General features: G+C 45.1%; 1 protein-coding gene across 1 annotated transcript in view; it reads right to left on the bottom strand.

The window, feature by feature from the left end:
• The window catches only part of LOC144579699 (uncharacterized), a 116198-nt gene extending 100786 nt beyond the window's left edge, over nucleotides 1-15412 (bottom strand). The window contains exon 1 of the mRNA XM_078352514.1: nucleotides 15126-15412. Within this exon, the coding sequence (XP_078208640.1) occupies nucleotides 15126-15410 (285 nt within the window). The 5' untranslated portion in view covers nucleotides 15411-15412. The remainder of the gene's footprint in view (nucleotides 1-15125) is intronic.
• Nucleotides 15413-16090: the final 678 nt, after the last annotated feature.

The following is a 16090-nucleotide window of genomic DNA, read 5'->3' as shown; positions in this document are numbered from 1 at the left end:
ACGAAGTGTCACAGACTGGGTGACTTAAAGTGTAAACCTACATCGTCTCACAGTTCTGAAGAGCAGAAGTCCAAAGTGTAGACAGGGCAGCTTCTTTCTGAGAACTTGAGAGAAAGACCTCAAGTTCCAGGCCTCTCTCCTTGGCTTGTGGATGTCTGTCTTCTGCCTGTGTCCTCTCACGAAGAGGGTCTTCCCTCTGCTGGTGTCTGTATCTAAATTTCCCCTCTTATAAGAACACTCACCATATTGGATAAATCTCACTCTAATAACCTTGTTTGAACTTCAGTACCTCTATAAAAGCCCTGTTTCCAAACACAGTCTCATTCTGTGGTCCTGGGCATGAGAACTTCAACATGTGAATTAGAGGGGTAGCAGGGGGAAGGGAAGGGAGATATTCAGCCTGAACATCTTCCTGGAGGTGTCTTAATTTCAGATAGCACAATCTTTTGGTCATTTTGTTTCTGGTTTTCTCCATAAACAAGACAAAGAGATTAAGGATTAAGTTTGGGAATGCTAGTTCTTGCCTGTGTGTCTCGGCCAACTCCCTTAAATCACTAAACAAATTATTGTATTAGGCTAGAGCTAGAAGGTCATAGGATGAGGTGGGTAACTCCAGGCAGGCACCAGATCAGCACGTTGGTAGGGAGCCTTGCAAACTCTGATGGAATACAGATTGATCTTCACCATGACAAATCTATAACAAAAGCGATCCCGATGATAAAAATGCCGAAAAACATGCACAACCAAGGCCAGGATATTTAGAAGGGTTTTTCTTCAGGTAACAAGTGAAGAAAAGATGATTCCACCCTGAACTTCAGCAACCTAGAAGAGTCTCTGGTTTTTCCTCACACCACTGAACCACAAGGACAAAGGCTCTCCGGAGTTCCTTTAAGGGATTTTCTTTGGCAAATGCAACCTCAGCAACAAGACTCTTTAGCATCATTTACTACTATGTTCCTCTTAACTCAAATGTAGGATGTTACTTAGTGTTGACTCTTGCTTGGAGAATAGAATGGTCTTAAAAATGTCCAGAGATTTGTAACTTAACACATGCAAAATAAATATAAATTATGTGCTTTTACTTCCGGTGCAGCAACTTTCTCCTTACATTATGAGTAATGGTATAAGAGAGGGAGAGAAGAGTACTTTTAAGGAAAGGGAAGGAGAGCTCCTTTTGAAAAATATATTAACAGCCGGGTGTGGTGGCTCATACCTGTAATCCCAGCACTTTGGGAGGCTGAGGCGGGTGGATTATCTGAGGTTGGGTGTTCAAGACCAGCCTGGCCGACATGGTGAAACCTGGTCTCCACTAAAAATACAAAAAATTAGCCAGCCGTGGTGGCATGAGCTTGTAATTCCAGCTATTAAAATGACTTAGGCAGAAGAATCGCTTGAACCCAGGAGGCAGAGGTTGCAGTGAACAGAGATCACGCCACTGCACTCCAGCCTGGGTGACAGAGCGAGACTCCGTCTCAAAAAAAGAAAGAAGAAAGAAAAAGAAAAATGCATTAACAACACTGAATCATGGGACTTGATGAAGTCGGTTTAATTTCTAAGAGAAGTTTGTACCATCTCATTTTAACTTATCACCACAGTCCTCCTGAGAAAGCACAAAATAGACCATACTAAACTCAGCAAAAAGCCTAAAACACCATCTGTTGCTATGTTGAAATACTTAACTGGGGGGGGAGAGAGAGAGGAGACAGCTGATCAATTGGAAAGCACTTTCAGACACACACACATCCATGCTGAGCACTGTGTTTAGAAGCTTAGAGAAGAAAGGGAACTTCTTGGATGCCCTGTTGGAATGTTGGGATTATTATATTACTTGAAAATGTGAGCAAACTTCTAAGTGTCACCTTTATGGAACTTTACTAAAGCAAGATAGATCAAACGAAGGTGCCAGAGAGGTTTGAATTAGGGAATAGTTTAACTTTGCTTTAAAGGGATTTCCTTCCTTCTACACACACTGCCATTGTCTGATGGTTGTTTATTTGCTAAACCACAATCAAATTGAGCATCAATGGAAACCTGCCCCTAAGAAAACCAATGGCTGGCCATTGCCCCCACCACAGCAGAATTCAACTCCTTCTCAGAAATGTTAAAGGGAAAAGATTTTCCTGGCAGTAAAATACTTTTCAAAAGCATACCACATGACAGAATTTATCATTGTGTTTCTCTGGGGAACTTTCTGGCATCGGCAGCTACTGTGCCTAAATATCCAATGTCCTCTTCAAACAGGAATGTGTGCCAGCAGAGAAAGGCTTTGGGTCATGCAGGAATGGCTTCCCATATATGCCAGGACACAGCAGTTCAATTGGATCATCTGGGCTTTTATAAAGAATAATGGTGACCTTGTGGTGCAATGGTAGTGTGTCTGACTCCAGATCAGAAGGTTGAGTGTTCAAGTCATGTTGGGGTCAAGGTTAGTTTTGGCCGGGCGCAGTGGCTCACGCCTGCAATCCTAGCACTTTGGAAGGCAGAGGTGGGGGGATTACGAGGTCAAGAGATCGAGACCATCCTGGCCAACATGGTGAAAACCCCATCTCTATAACATAAAAATTAAAATTAAAAGAAGAAGAGGAATGGGAGCCGGGGAACACCACCACACATGTCAGCTTCGCAGCAGCAGCAGCAGCAGCAGAAAAGCCTCAGCAGCCAGTCTCTTTGGATTCTCCCCAAGACTTCAGGCGGACCCCAGTGCCTGAGCCCAAGGATGCTGTGAGCACAGCGGCTGAGAGCTTTGTCCTGTCTCTGATGTTTGCACGGCCAGCGCGTTGGGCGGTCCTGGCTCCCTGGGTCTTTCCCCTACAGCGGGGCCAGCGCGAGGCCTCCCGGCGGCCGTACAAGAACCAGCCGGAAGATGGCGCTCCGAGCTACGTCTCACCGGGCCCACCGCGAGCGCCGCGTACGGGGCAGGCGAGGATCCTGATTCATAAAAAACATAAATCCTACTTGATGAACAATAATAATAAAGGAAATTGACTACTGGGCACCATAGAGATGAATTTTTAAAGCCCAGAAATCAAGTTATTTGATATTATTTAATTTAACTTACTGAATTTGAATAACTGTGGGATGTAATGGTGCATGGCAGGGCATTTAGGTTTTATCGCTTCTAAATGTTTCTCTTTAGGGCGATTGCACGCCGCTGTATGATCGCCAGAGAACTCTGTCCCCGTCTGCAAGCTGTGTAAACAAATTGAAGACAGAATAATTATACATTGGGAGAAAGGCAGGGAGAATCTATTGAGGGCACAGAGAGCCCAGCTACAAAATGTCCCCTCTTTCAGCTAATAAACTACCTCCAAAGTCCTCAAAGATCGATGGTAAACAACTTATGAGTATAAGCACAGCAGCCAAGCCTAAGATAAGCGTTTTCCATGTGCTGCTTGTAGTAGTATCCCCATCTCCTAGTAAAACAAGTAAGATATATAACAATAATTATATTCCTCCCTAAATTTTGTAATTGATGAAGGTACATTTTCAGTAGCTTCCAAACTGACAAATTAGGGCATTGCAATATCTAGAAACTTTGCTTATGCCTTGATTAAATAAAATATTCTGCAAGAAGCTGTAAAAAGTCCTTTTATTAAAATGCAGCCATCACACTCTCCTCAGTGTAGCTCCAGGACACACATTATGTGTTTGCACAAATGCGTGTGTATATTTGCATAAACAGAGGGAGGTGCACACACATGTATTAATTCAGATATCGAGGCGTGCGTATACATATACGGGTATATATGCCGTCTGTGTACCACTCTCTATTGTTTTCAGCGTAACGGATTTTGGCACCAGCTCTTTAGCACTTTGGAAGGGCCTTCATTAGCACTGGGATAGTATCCAAAAAGAATCCAGAAAAATCAACACATGGCTGCTCTTGTTCTCACGATAAATGACAGCTTTCCTGGAAAACAACAACAGTCAAGAAGCAAAACAAAAACCAAAAAGCAACAAGAGTAGCAATAAATGAACAGAGGAAGTCAGACCTCACTAACTTGGATTTTTTAAAATGTACTTTTTATTCAATTTTTTACAGCAGTCTTCTTTTGCCACTAAGCTTTCAGGTACTTTCACACATTTAAAAATATAAATAACAAAGGTATATTAGGACTCTAGGGAAAATCCCACAATCATGCAGGCTTGTGTCTCTGCGTCTATACAAGTATGCTAGAGGTCAGCGTGGCATAAGCTGCCGGTTAAACTATACCAGCCCCCAAAATGAACCAATCATCCACAATTCTTGGAAACCAGACTTCTGAAACGAAGAGCCTTTCTTGGAAAACAGAATCTCCCTAATTACCTGGAAGTCTCCTCTTGAAACCATTAGTAGGAAGTCTTGGGTTGTTCAGATGCCATGAGGATGTGCAGGGAAATTAGTAATGTTTAAACTCGTCAAAACCCAGTAGTATCCAGTGTGTGCGTGCATGTGAATATGCTCTTACATTCATGCCTTAAAAGGTGAATAATAAATCACACTTGGAAGAAAAGCAGTAACTAACTATAGAAGACTTTGATTCAAAGGGTTAATTTCTAACACAGGAACAGAAAACCAAATACCACATGTTCTCACTTATAAGTGGAATCTAAGCATTAGTGGGTACACATAGCCATAAACATGGGAACAGTAGACACTGGGGACTACAGGGGGTAGAAGGTTGTAAGAAAGAAGGGAAAGGGCTGAAAAACTATCATAACTATTGGGTATATACTCACTACTTGGGTGACAGGGTTATTCATATCTCAAAACTCAGTGTCATGAAACACACCCACGTAACAAACCTATACACGTACCCCCTGGATCTAAAATAAAAGTTGAGATTATTTTTAAAATAACGTGAAATAAAAAGTTAATTCCTTTGCACTTCAGCTGTCAAAAGAATCATGGAGACCGGGTGCGCTCATGCTGTAATCCTAGCACTTTGGGACACCAAGGCAGGTGGATCACCTGAGGTCAGGAGTTCTGAGACCAGCCTGATCAACATGGTGAAACCCTGCCTCTACTAAAAATAACAAAACATTAGCCCAGCATGGTGGTGTGCGCCTGTAGTCCCAGCTACTTGGGAGGCTGAGGCAAACGAATTGCTTGAACCCGGGTGGCGGAGGTTGTAGTGAGCTAAGATCACACCATTGCACTCTAGCCTAGGCAACAGAGTGGAACTCCGTCTCAAAACAAAAACAAACGAACAAAAAAACCCACCACAACCATGCAAATTTGAAGTGTGTGTGGCCCTTTAAGTCCGGTGGCTCTGCCCAGGAGACCAGCCATCCAAAAAGAAAACCCCACCAGATCTCAAGAAAGAGAAGTTATTACGCCCGACTCCTCCATGAGCCCTTGGCCTTCTCTTTCCTCAGTTTCTCAGCCACATCTTCTCAGTTAGAGCTGTTGATATTGCAGGGTCCTGAACATTCTCAAGGGAAATGGGAAAAGTAACAGGAAAGGAGTGAAAGGTTTTTCTTTAAAGTGTAGAATTTCTAGCGACATGCTTCAGAACAGGAAAAGGTGCGTGCAGCATGGGCTAAGAGCCTTTACAGGGAGCCCTCCGCCATGCTGGTGGGGTGGGTATTAAGGAAAAGAAAGTGGGACATGGGTAGGTGGCAACAGAAGCATGTGAGTCAAACCCTAGACTTCAGACCTCCTGGAGTGTGGCTCTGGAGTAATTCAAAATACAGGAACAGTCTGAGATTATTGATAACAGCAGAGAGGAAGCCAAGCATCTCTAAATTCATTCATTCATTCATTCATCCCACAAATATATATTAAGTGCCTTTGATGTGACAGACAGCATGGTAAGCATCAGACACGCAAAAGTCAGCAAGCTATGCCTCAGCCTTCCATGCTGAGAAACACACTGCCATGTTGTCCGACTTCAGACTGAGTCAATGCACAAAACCCTCTAACGCAAGAGGCGTTGGCTGAAAACCTGGGGAATCTGTGGGCTGAGAGGAAGTTGAGCCCCAAAGCTGAGAATTCCTAAAGTGTCACGTGCTTGGCCAACACCTTAAACTCTCCTGGAGTTGGCTGCATGGTAAATTCACACCATCCCTCTCAGGGGCCAAGCTGTTATTCTAAACTATAGCTGAAGTATCTGTTGACAACAGTTCAGCTTTAGAAGTGGCCCATTTCAGCCTATTGCTGATCATGATTATGAATAAGCTAACACAATCTCATGTTTGACAGAATTGTCCCACTCTCCAATAAGGGCCAGAAAGCCAACTGAAATGTTTCCAAAAAGAGAAGAGATTCCAAGTAGAACTGAGGCTACTTCTTCAGCCTATTCAATAACCCTTCTCTCTTTAGTCTCCCCGAAAATGAGAATAGAAGCAGACTGGTGTTTGGCAGGGAGACCAATGTCAACACTCTCTATATTTACTTATTTATTGGCAGTTTGGAAGGCAGCAACAATTTATGGTCCTTCATTCCCAAATAGAGGGAGCAGTGGTTCCTGCCAACAACGTCTCTAAGCCACCTGACTGGTCTCTCTCTGCACAAGCCAAGAGGAGAATGAGTCCAGGACATTCATTGTTGGCTGCCATGTTTAAAACACAGCTAACATGGCCTCTACTCTAAATGGACTCAACTCCAGAAGACAGTGGGATGTGAGTTCCCTGAAATTGTTTAGCTCTCACACAAGCAAGGCTTGGAAAGGCAGAATCTGACTGTATCCATACCCAGCCACACCACCCCACTCCTGTTACGCTTGTGTTGGTGTTCTGCTTGGAAAGTACACTTGGAGGGTGATGTAAAGACCTTAGAAAGGGTCCCAAAAAGTTCCGTGTCTGCATGGATGATGATATGCTTTGTAAAACTGTCCTTCTGAGAAAAGGCCAAATAATTTGGGATTTGCTTTAGTGGAGCAAAGAGAGAAAGTTAAGATGAAGTCAGCTGGGCTCAGTGGCTCACACCTGTAATTCCAGCACTTTGGGAGGCCAAGGTGGGCGGATCATGAGGTCAGGAGTTTGAGACCAGCCTGACAAATGTGAAATCCCATCTCTACTAAAAATACAAAAATCCACTGGGCGTGGTGGCAGACACCTGTGATCCTAGCTACTCGGGAGGCTGAGGCAGGAGAATTGCCTGAACCAGGGAGGCGGGGGTTGCAGTGAGCTGAGATTATGCCACTGCACTGCAGTCTGGGCAACAGAGCAAGACTCCATCTCAAAAAAAAAGAAAAAAAGAAAGGAAAAGAAAAGAAAGCTAAGATGAGGATGCAGGACCTTAAAACAGTCTAGAATGCTAATGGGAGAGTGAGACTGCCTTTTATTGAGAGTAAACAGCTGGTCTCAACTTCCAGCAGAGCTAGAATAAAATAAATTAGAAAATTCTAGAGCCAGAAGGACTTTAGTGAATGTTGAGCTGACCTTTCATTTGACACAGGATGAAGTTCATTTATTTAGGAAAAGATTCTGCATGAGAAGTAGATCTCCTGAGTCTAAATGGAGTATGAGATTGTCACAAGTGGCTGACACCAGGCCAGGAGGATCACTTTAGACATCATTAGAAACACCAACATTACCGAAGGTATGCATTCCTCGGGTTAATTCTAGACTGAGGTAAGTGAGTTTGTTCAGCCAGGAACATAGCATACTCCTTGCCGGGAGTTGAGAGACCTCCTGAATCTTTAAGATGAGAGAAGACGACTCTCCGTGGACTGCCTACTCTGGCACTTTAGAAGCCCAGCTGACTTTTAAAATAGGGCACAGGCCAAGTTTAGTCAATCTGAGGCATAGGACAGTACAGTTTTACTAAATGCTAGAATGAGCCTAGTTACGAAATCCAGAGAGCCTTCTAGAGAAGCGGCTCAGCTGCAGCTTCCCAGGTTGTCCATGCTTAAAAGGCAATTTCACGGGAAGCAGGTTGTGGACACACCATGTAAGTCACTAAAGCTCAGTCGGCCTCCACCGCCGCTGCAGCATGAAATTTCCCGTTTGCTCCACAACCTCTGAATTCAGAGCAAAATTGCCACCAGCTGTGCTCTCAACGAACTTTCTTTCTTCTTCCATTGCAAGTGAGGAGCAAAGCATCGTAGACAATAACGTGAATGGAGGAAATCATAGAAAACCCCTTTTCCACCGAGTTAGCCAAGGCTGACCAAAGTCAACGTCAACCAAGCCACTTGCTGAGATGCCACCTGATCTCAAAGATGATCTTCCGTAGCCCAGTGGATGGAACGATGAGACCAGACTGGAGGTCTAGAAAACATACCATCGAGACATGAGCGTGTCTATAGGAGAGATGTGGCCTGAAATGCTTCCACAGCTTAGACATTAATCAGCGTCACAGACATGAGGTACATGGCATGATTTCAGTTCCTGAAAAACTTTGCCCTCCTTTTCACTCTGTGTCTTTGCACACACTATTCCCTCTGCCATCCCCAACCCATCTCCCATCTCCACTGGGTCAACTCCTGCTCATCCTTCAAAACCCAAAGCAAATGTCAACATTTTCTGAGTGAAGTCTTCTAAGGTTCCCAAAGCAGAATTAGGCAACTCTCTCCCTGTATTTCTAGAGATAAAATCTTAGATTGATTATACATGTATATTTGAAACGTATCACATTAAATTATAAGAAACAGTAAGGAGGAGAGAAGATAACATGAATTTTGGAGCCACAGATAAGAGACCCCGTATCCCAACTCCTCCATTTCCAAACTCTTATCCAAGAGCAAATTACTCACCCCCCCTGATGCAGTAAAATTCCATTCATCAAATAGGGGCGATAATGCATATGTTAGAAAATTATCGCCAGTGATGTGAGATTGGCAGACTAAGCCCCCACACTCTGCCTTACTCACAGTCAATAACTGGTCCTCTCCCCTTTGTTCAACTTCCCCCCGAAGGCAAAAACAGGTTTTTCATCTTTCTGTCCTTAACATTGAGCATAAAACATTGAACACAGTAGGGATTTAATACAACCATACAGTGAAGTTGATCACTAAGGACATTTTGGGGCTAGATTTTAATTCATAGACCATCAGACCCAGAAAAAGCCCTAAATTGATGGCATTCAACCAGGCAATCAATACACAGGAAGTTCAGAGGCGGTCAGTGGCAGGGCTCAGAGGAGCCCACCCACCCCTGCTCTCAGACCAGGGTTCCCCACCATCTCTCAGGGCCAGTGCATGCTCACCTGCTTCTAAAGGTTGCAGACTGGAGCCCGCCCGGCCTGTCTGGGGATGCTTTTCAGCTGGCCCCTCTGCCCCTGGACCTGGAGACCAGCAGCAGTCCTTGTGGCAGCTTTCCCATGAATCCTGTCCAGCTATTAGTGGTTAAGGCAATTTCTCATCATCCCCACTAATATGGCTTCATTCAAATTGGAAATGATAGATGATTAACAGGCACGAGAAAACATGTTGTGCTACGTTCAGAAAGGATGCAAATGACAAAAACATGTTGCCTTCTGGACAGGCAGGGAAATGGCGTATAGCAGAATGTACCCAGCTTCTTGCATCTCCGTGTCTGGCTAGACGGTTTTATGGCATTTAGCAGCACTGTGCAAAGGCACCCACGGCATACCATAATTCTCACAAAACAGCGTTTTCATGTGCTAATGGCAACCGAATCAAAAACACATGGATTTAATTTCCTTCAAAATACCCATGGGTATAAAAATCAATGCAGGAAAGCCATTTGGCTAACTATATTTGGGGCTTTTCTGAGCCCAAAAATTGTGAGAAATTGTTGGAAATGACTGCTGAGCCCAAAACCCCACCAGGCTCTGCCCTCCCCTAGTGCAGCCCTGGCCTAATGTGATGCGAAGCCCCGGCTGTCTTTTTGGAGAGAGGCAGGTGCTTGCTGTGTGGTACCTTACTGGCTGCCATCTCTACAGATTTCCTGCTTCGTGCTATTAGTTCATTTGCTCAGCCTCTCCCACCACATTGCCGTAAGGGAGATCTCATTTTGGCAGCAGATCGGGATCCCTGCCTGAAAGTTGATAGAGGTTGAGCTATTTGCAGAAATAATGCTTTCCAGACGTACTAAACAGTACCCCTCTTTCCAGATGGAGTGGCATTAGTGTTGCTTCCAGCCATTTCCTCACCTTCTGGTATACTTGTCAGTTCTCCCATATGCACCACAAGCCTTCTGTATTCTGGGGAATCTCGGAAAACTGTGCAGAGCCTCAGCCTCTCACCACTTGCATGCACAAATGCACGCACACACCACACATTTCCACAGCTTCCACTCTTAGGTACGCACGTGCAGTTTCTTCCCCCACCCCCGTGAATCCACTTAGATTTTGCGAGAGAGATAATCAATGAAAGTGATAGTTCAGCTGCTCTGGGAATTAGGCATGAATACGTGTGACATCAGAGTAAAATCCCTTAGTTTGGAGGATGTTCCCACGATCAGTGGTCATCAGTGACATTGTCATTTACATTGCCTTTTGCAGTCCTCTAGTCATAATGTCAGACAGTCTTTGGTGAAGGGGCTGCTCCCCGGCCCAAGATAAACCTCTCAAGAGTGGGATTAAGCCCGTTTATGTTATGACCCATAAGACACTTTGGATCGTGTGACCTCCATCACACCACGTCCATGTGCTACAGACTGAGTACCCCTTACCCAAAATGCTTGAGACCAGAAGTACTTTGGATTTCAAAGTTTTTGGATTTTGGAATACTTGCACATATATAATGAGATATCTTGGGGATGAGACCAAGTCTAAACACAAGATGTTTTTATGTTTCATGTACATCTTACACACATAGTCTGAAGGTAATTTTATACAATATTTGTACTAATTTTGTGCCTGAAATAAAGTTTGTGTACACTGAGCCATCAGAAAGCAAAGGTATCATGACATCATGTTGGCACTTAAAAATTTTGGATACGGGAGCATTTCGGATTTGGGATTTTCAGGTTAGACATGCTCAACCTGTATTTCCTTACTGAGAAACCACCCAGCTCAACACATTTTATTAATTCTGGTGGTCTAATCATGCTGAGGCCAGTCTTAGGGGTCAGACAGAGCTTTGGGCTGGAAGCTTTGGGACAGAAGCAGTGGAAGGCCAGATGGAAGCCATCACATTTTGGTACCAATAAGCTCTTCTTTGGTTGGCCATTCCATCCTATATTCTAATTCTCTCCGGAAGCTGAGAGGTCCATTTTGAGGGAATAGGAGGTAGGGGAGGGGAGTGGTTAATGTCTGTCCAACCCCCACGCCAACCCCGCTGCTCTCCCTTCTCAATTTGGCTCACTTTTCTCCCACGTGTGTTCAGGATGGTGAAGCTCTTCCAGAAATCTAAGATCTGTCCTATTGCTGCGGTCACCGAAGAAAGACCATGTGTCTCAGAGTGGATGAGGTGGTTTAGATCAGCTTCTGAAGAAAGCCTGACATTGGACCCTCTGAACACTGCTATACACTGTGCAAGTCACATTGAGCAGCCGAGCCCAATTACTAAACACCATTAAAACAAGATCAATCCATTTAACAAACACAAACCATTGGATATACCAGATAACCTTCCCCTTCAGCTCAACTCTTCAATTACTACTCAGAGTCAATATATTCTGTGCGACCATGAACAAGTTACTTAACCTCTCTGTGCCTCAAATGCCTCACCTATAAAGTAGGGCTAATACTAGTAAATACTTCATAAGTTTGCTGTGAAGATTAAATAAGATAAGGTGGCCGGGCGCAGTGGCTCACGCCTGTAATCCCAGCACTTTGGGAGGCTGAGGCGGGTGGATCACGAGGTCAAGAGATCGAGACCATCCCGGTCAACATGGTGAAACCCCGTCTCTACTAAAAATACAAAAAATTAGCTGGGCATGGTGGTGCGTGCCTGTAATCCCAGCTACTCAGGAGGCTGAGGCAGGAGAATTGCCTGAGCCCAGGAGGGTGGAGATTGCGGTGAGCCGAGATCGCGCCATTGTACTCCAGCCTGGGTAACAAGAGCGAAACTCCGTCTCAAAAAAAAAAAAAAGATAAGGCACGAAAAGTACCTACTACAAGCTGGAAATGTAGCAAGTGGTCTCTACATGTAGGCTTATAGCCAAACCACAAATGTTCTTTCTACCCCCAGGAAAACTTATTTCCTGTTACCTTCCACGCTTTTCAGGACCAAAAAGACCTTGGCTCTCAGCCCAGCAATTGCCACTGGTGGATTTGGTACTTCAAACACTTCTGAGTCATTGTGGTCGTTGGCTTTCTCCTCCTTGCCCTGTGAACAGAGTCACTGATGGTCGGGCCCTCACAGAGCAGCTACTTCTAGAAGGGTACTCTCCTGGTCATCAGAAGGAAGTCCTCACTCCTTCCAGCCTCATTTCTTGATCCCCACGTCTGTTGATCTTGCCAGAATGACAGACATAAGATCATTTTGCAATTGTTTTACCCAACTATGCTATCCTTCCAATTAGGAAAAAGTGACCTTTGCAAGCAACTAATCACCTCATTTACCCCACTGTGCATCGCCCCACCTTCGTCAGGGCTTCATAAGCCTTGAATCTTTTTCAACCAAAGCTTTACCGTTTTGCCACACATTTCTTAAAAGCCTCATGCTTTTTTTCTCTGATCAGTCAAAACACATAAAAACAACTAAAGACTTCTCACAAGTTACGGTAATTTCTTTAAACATTTCAAAGTGCATATTGTTGTTCTATTGATGTGTTTGTACAGCTGAAAGTTACAAATCAACTGCTTCATATTCACTCTCTTGATGCCCACACTCCTTTATTCCTAGAAGTCCTAAAGAACAAAATATCACCCTCCTTGATTCTTTCTGCTACTACCATTGATAAAAGGAAATGAAATGTATTAGTCACCACCCACCAACTCAGACTTCCGATTACATCTGGAGACATGCTCATTAAAGCAGGTATGGGGTGCAGAGCAGAAAGGAGGAGTTTCCACGTAGCCCATGGTGATGGGAGTAACAAGTTGATCAGCGTGACACATCACCTCCACGAGGGGAAATACCTTAAACAATTCCATCAACAATGATTTACTTTAACCAGGTGATATTTTAATGAGCCAACCTCCATGCTCCCTGGATGACATGACTTCTCAAACTGAGAGACCACACCACCTTTACAAGAAAGAAAAAACACTAAAAAAGTCAGAGTTGACACTTGCAGACGAGTCTAATTCCCTTTGTCCTGTGGATATGCACCGTGTTGGGAGAACTCCAAGTGCATCGAGCTGATTTTTGCTGTCATCGGAACTGACCCTCAGTCCCCCAGGAGGCCCGAGGCCTGTCTGCTACAATGACAGGGACAAGAGCCAAGCTTCAGCTCAGGGTCCTCAGATGTGCAGCACAACAGGCTGCGTCCAACCTTGGCGAGGGCAGCTGGATCACATGAATTTTTAAAAGTAACGCAACTGATGGTGGGAGGGGGGAGTCACGGAATATATTCTTACTTTTTCCCCCTGTGAAATCCCCATGGAGGAAATCCATGGACCAGCATGTTGATTTTGGCATCGGCACACACAGTGCCTCTGTTCTGAAGATGAGCTGACACGTGCAGATTTGCAGATCAGCCATTTCAAAAGGTTAATTAAATATTACCATTGTTTTCCAAGCTATCAACGTATGTTCTTTTATTTCTTCATGCAGGAGACTTCACCCCAGTCAAAAATCAGGGTTTGAATTTGCTTCCCAGTCCCTTCCCCTTTTTAAAATTTGGAAGGAGAATGACCAAAGGGCCAAGAGAGAGAAAAAGAGCATGAGAGGGGAGAGAGGCAGAGACTCCCAGGCCAGAGGCAAAATGCAGCTGGGAGCTAGGGAAGGAGACTGGGCCAGCTTTGTCTGAGGTAGAGCCCTGAAACACGTTCTCAGCCACAGCTGGGGCCAGAGCCATGTCATTCAAAGAAGGCTCTATATGGAGGCTGGGAAGGAGCCCCCTGCTCTCTCCATCTTTATTTATTTGTGACATAATTGGCCGTGTTGGGGCTCAGGAACATTGCAAGTCTTGGCCTCCAGTGGTTGTGGGGGAGGGTCAGGATGTGGGCCCACCAAATGGCCAGGAAGGACCAGAAAACAGCCCACTTGTCAGTGTCTGTCTGTCCCCTGCCATCTCCAAATGACACCGTTCTCTCCCTGCCTAATATCCTGATGGTAGCAGGAGGGCCTCAGTGCAAACAGGAGAGGGATTCCAAGATGGACGGCAAGGGATAATAAGACAGAGGTCAGGGAGAGGACAAGGTTCCCTCCAGCAGGAAGTGCCACCCTCTGTGACTGCAGTTTACAAGAATCCTGAGCCACGATGAGCACAGCAGTCTGCAGGAAATCTCTGCAGACAACCCATCTTCCAGGGACATGTTTTGTTTGCAAAGTAATAATGCCTCCCTAGATGTGAGGAGGAAGAAGCTAGCCCACAGTGTAATGAATGAAAAACAAAGGAGCAGGGTGAAGACAGGTGATGATGGAGGCGGTGGGAGCTGGCACAGATGGGAAGAGCGGGGGAGCACAGCTCCAAGCTTGGTCATGGATGAAGCCGAACGAGGACTCGTGCAGTGCTGAAGAGGACACCTACCCCTAAACACTGGCCCTCCCCGCTCCACCCATATACTACATGTCATGCACACTGAAATGTCAGACTCTGTGGGCTGCAGGGCAGTACAATAGGGCACTCACAAGTGCAGGCTCTGAGGTCAGAAGATCCAGGTTCAAAGCCCATTTCCATCAGTTTTGGGCTGAATCTCCCTCACAGTTCTCATTTCCCAGTGTTTCCATTTTTCATTTGTGAAATGGAAATATATATTGCTACACTATAGCATTGGAAAAATGATATAATAAAAGCAAAAAGTAAGTAAGGTACTAGTATATAACAAATGTTCTTTAAATGAGAGGAAAGAGAGAGAGAGTGCAAAAGATCTTGGGTAAGTAAGAAGGTGGATGGTGTGGTCAAAACAGGTTGTGGGGTAGAAGGAAGGTGGGGGAAAGGTACTGGGGGAGGAGGAGACTCCAGATAGAGGAAGATTCCCAGTATATAGCAAATGTTCTTTAAATGGGAGGGGAGAGAGAGAGAGAGAGTGCAAAAGAGCTTAGGTAAGCAAGAAGGTGGGCGGTGTGGTCAGAACAGGTTGTGGGGTGGAAGGAAGGTAGAGGGAAGGGTACTGGGGGAAGAGAAGCCTCCAGATAGAGGAAGAGGAAATGTAAGAGTGGGAGGGGAAGGCAGGATACCTTTGCCCTCTGGAGCCATCTGCTAAGAAGCATCCTAGGATGTGCAGGGTCCAGCATCTCTGGGTGAGCAGATTCCTGGTGAGCATCGGCCGTAGCTCCATCTTCTTTGGCTAAAAGGTATGCCAGACACACTGGCCTCCTCCACTCAGAGCTGAGGCCCTGCATGGGCCTGAGGCTTGGCAGTGACCCGGCAGGCCCAAATGGAAGACACCACACCAAAGGTAAACAGACACAGATCGCCGTCTGCTCAAACACAGTCACTGTTTTCCCATCATTCCTGAGCATGCAATTACTTGGTTACAGTCTTCCACATTTAAGCTTTGTCTACAACAATAGAATAGCACCCAAATTGGTCACCACACTCATAATGGAATATTTATAAATGAGGCATGATTCAACAGGCTGCCTGCAAGAGAGAGAAAATGAATCAAAGCATGGGCAAAATAAGCCCATTGTTAGAAAGTTTTTTTTTAATGTGTTTTCTAAATTAGAGAAGAGAGAGTACCACAGAGTAACTATTATTTCCTGAGACAGTAAGAATTGGGAATTTACATTTTCTAAGAGACAGGGTCTCACTATGTTGTCCAGGCTGGAATGCAGTAGCACAATCTTAGCTCACTGCAGCCTCAAACTCATGGGTTCATGCCATGAGTTTGAGGACCCTCCTGCCTCAGCTTCCCCTGGTAACTGGGACTACCGTCATTTCATCTGCACAAGAGAAAAACATGGGCTGTGTGCAGTGGCTCATGCCTGTTATCCCAGCACTTTGGGAGGCCACTGTGGGCAGATTACGAGGTCAGCAGTTCGAGATCAGCCTGGCCAAGATGGTGAAACCCTGTCTCTACTAAAAATACAAAAATTAGCCAGATGTGGTGACGGGCACCTGTAATCCCAGCTACTTGGGAGGCTGAGGCAGGAGAATCATTTGAACCCAGGTGGTGGAGGTTTCAGTGAGCCAAGATTAG

Source organism: Callithrix jacchus, chromosome 16, assembly GCF_049354715.1.
Source record: "Callithrix jacchus isolate 240 chromosome 16, calJac240_pri, whole genome shotgun sequence".
In the NCBI taxonomy this organism is placed as follows: domain Eukaryota; kingdom Metazoa; phylum Chordata; class Mammalia; order Primates; family Cebidae; genus Callithrix; species Callithrix jacchus.
Note: the sequence above shows the minus strand (reverse complement) of the source record. Positions and strands in the feature narration are given on the sequence as shown.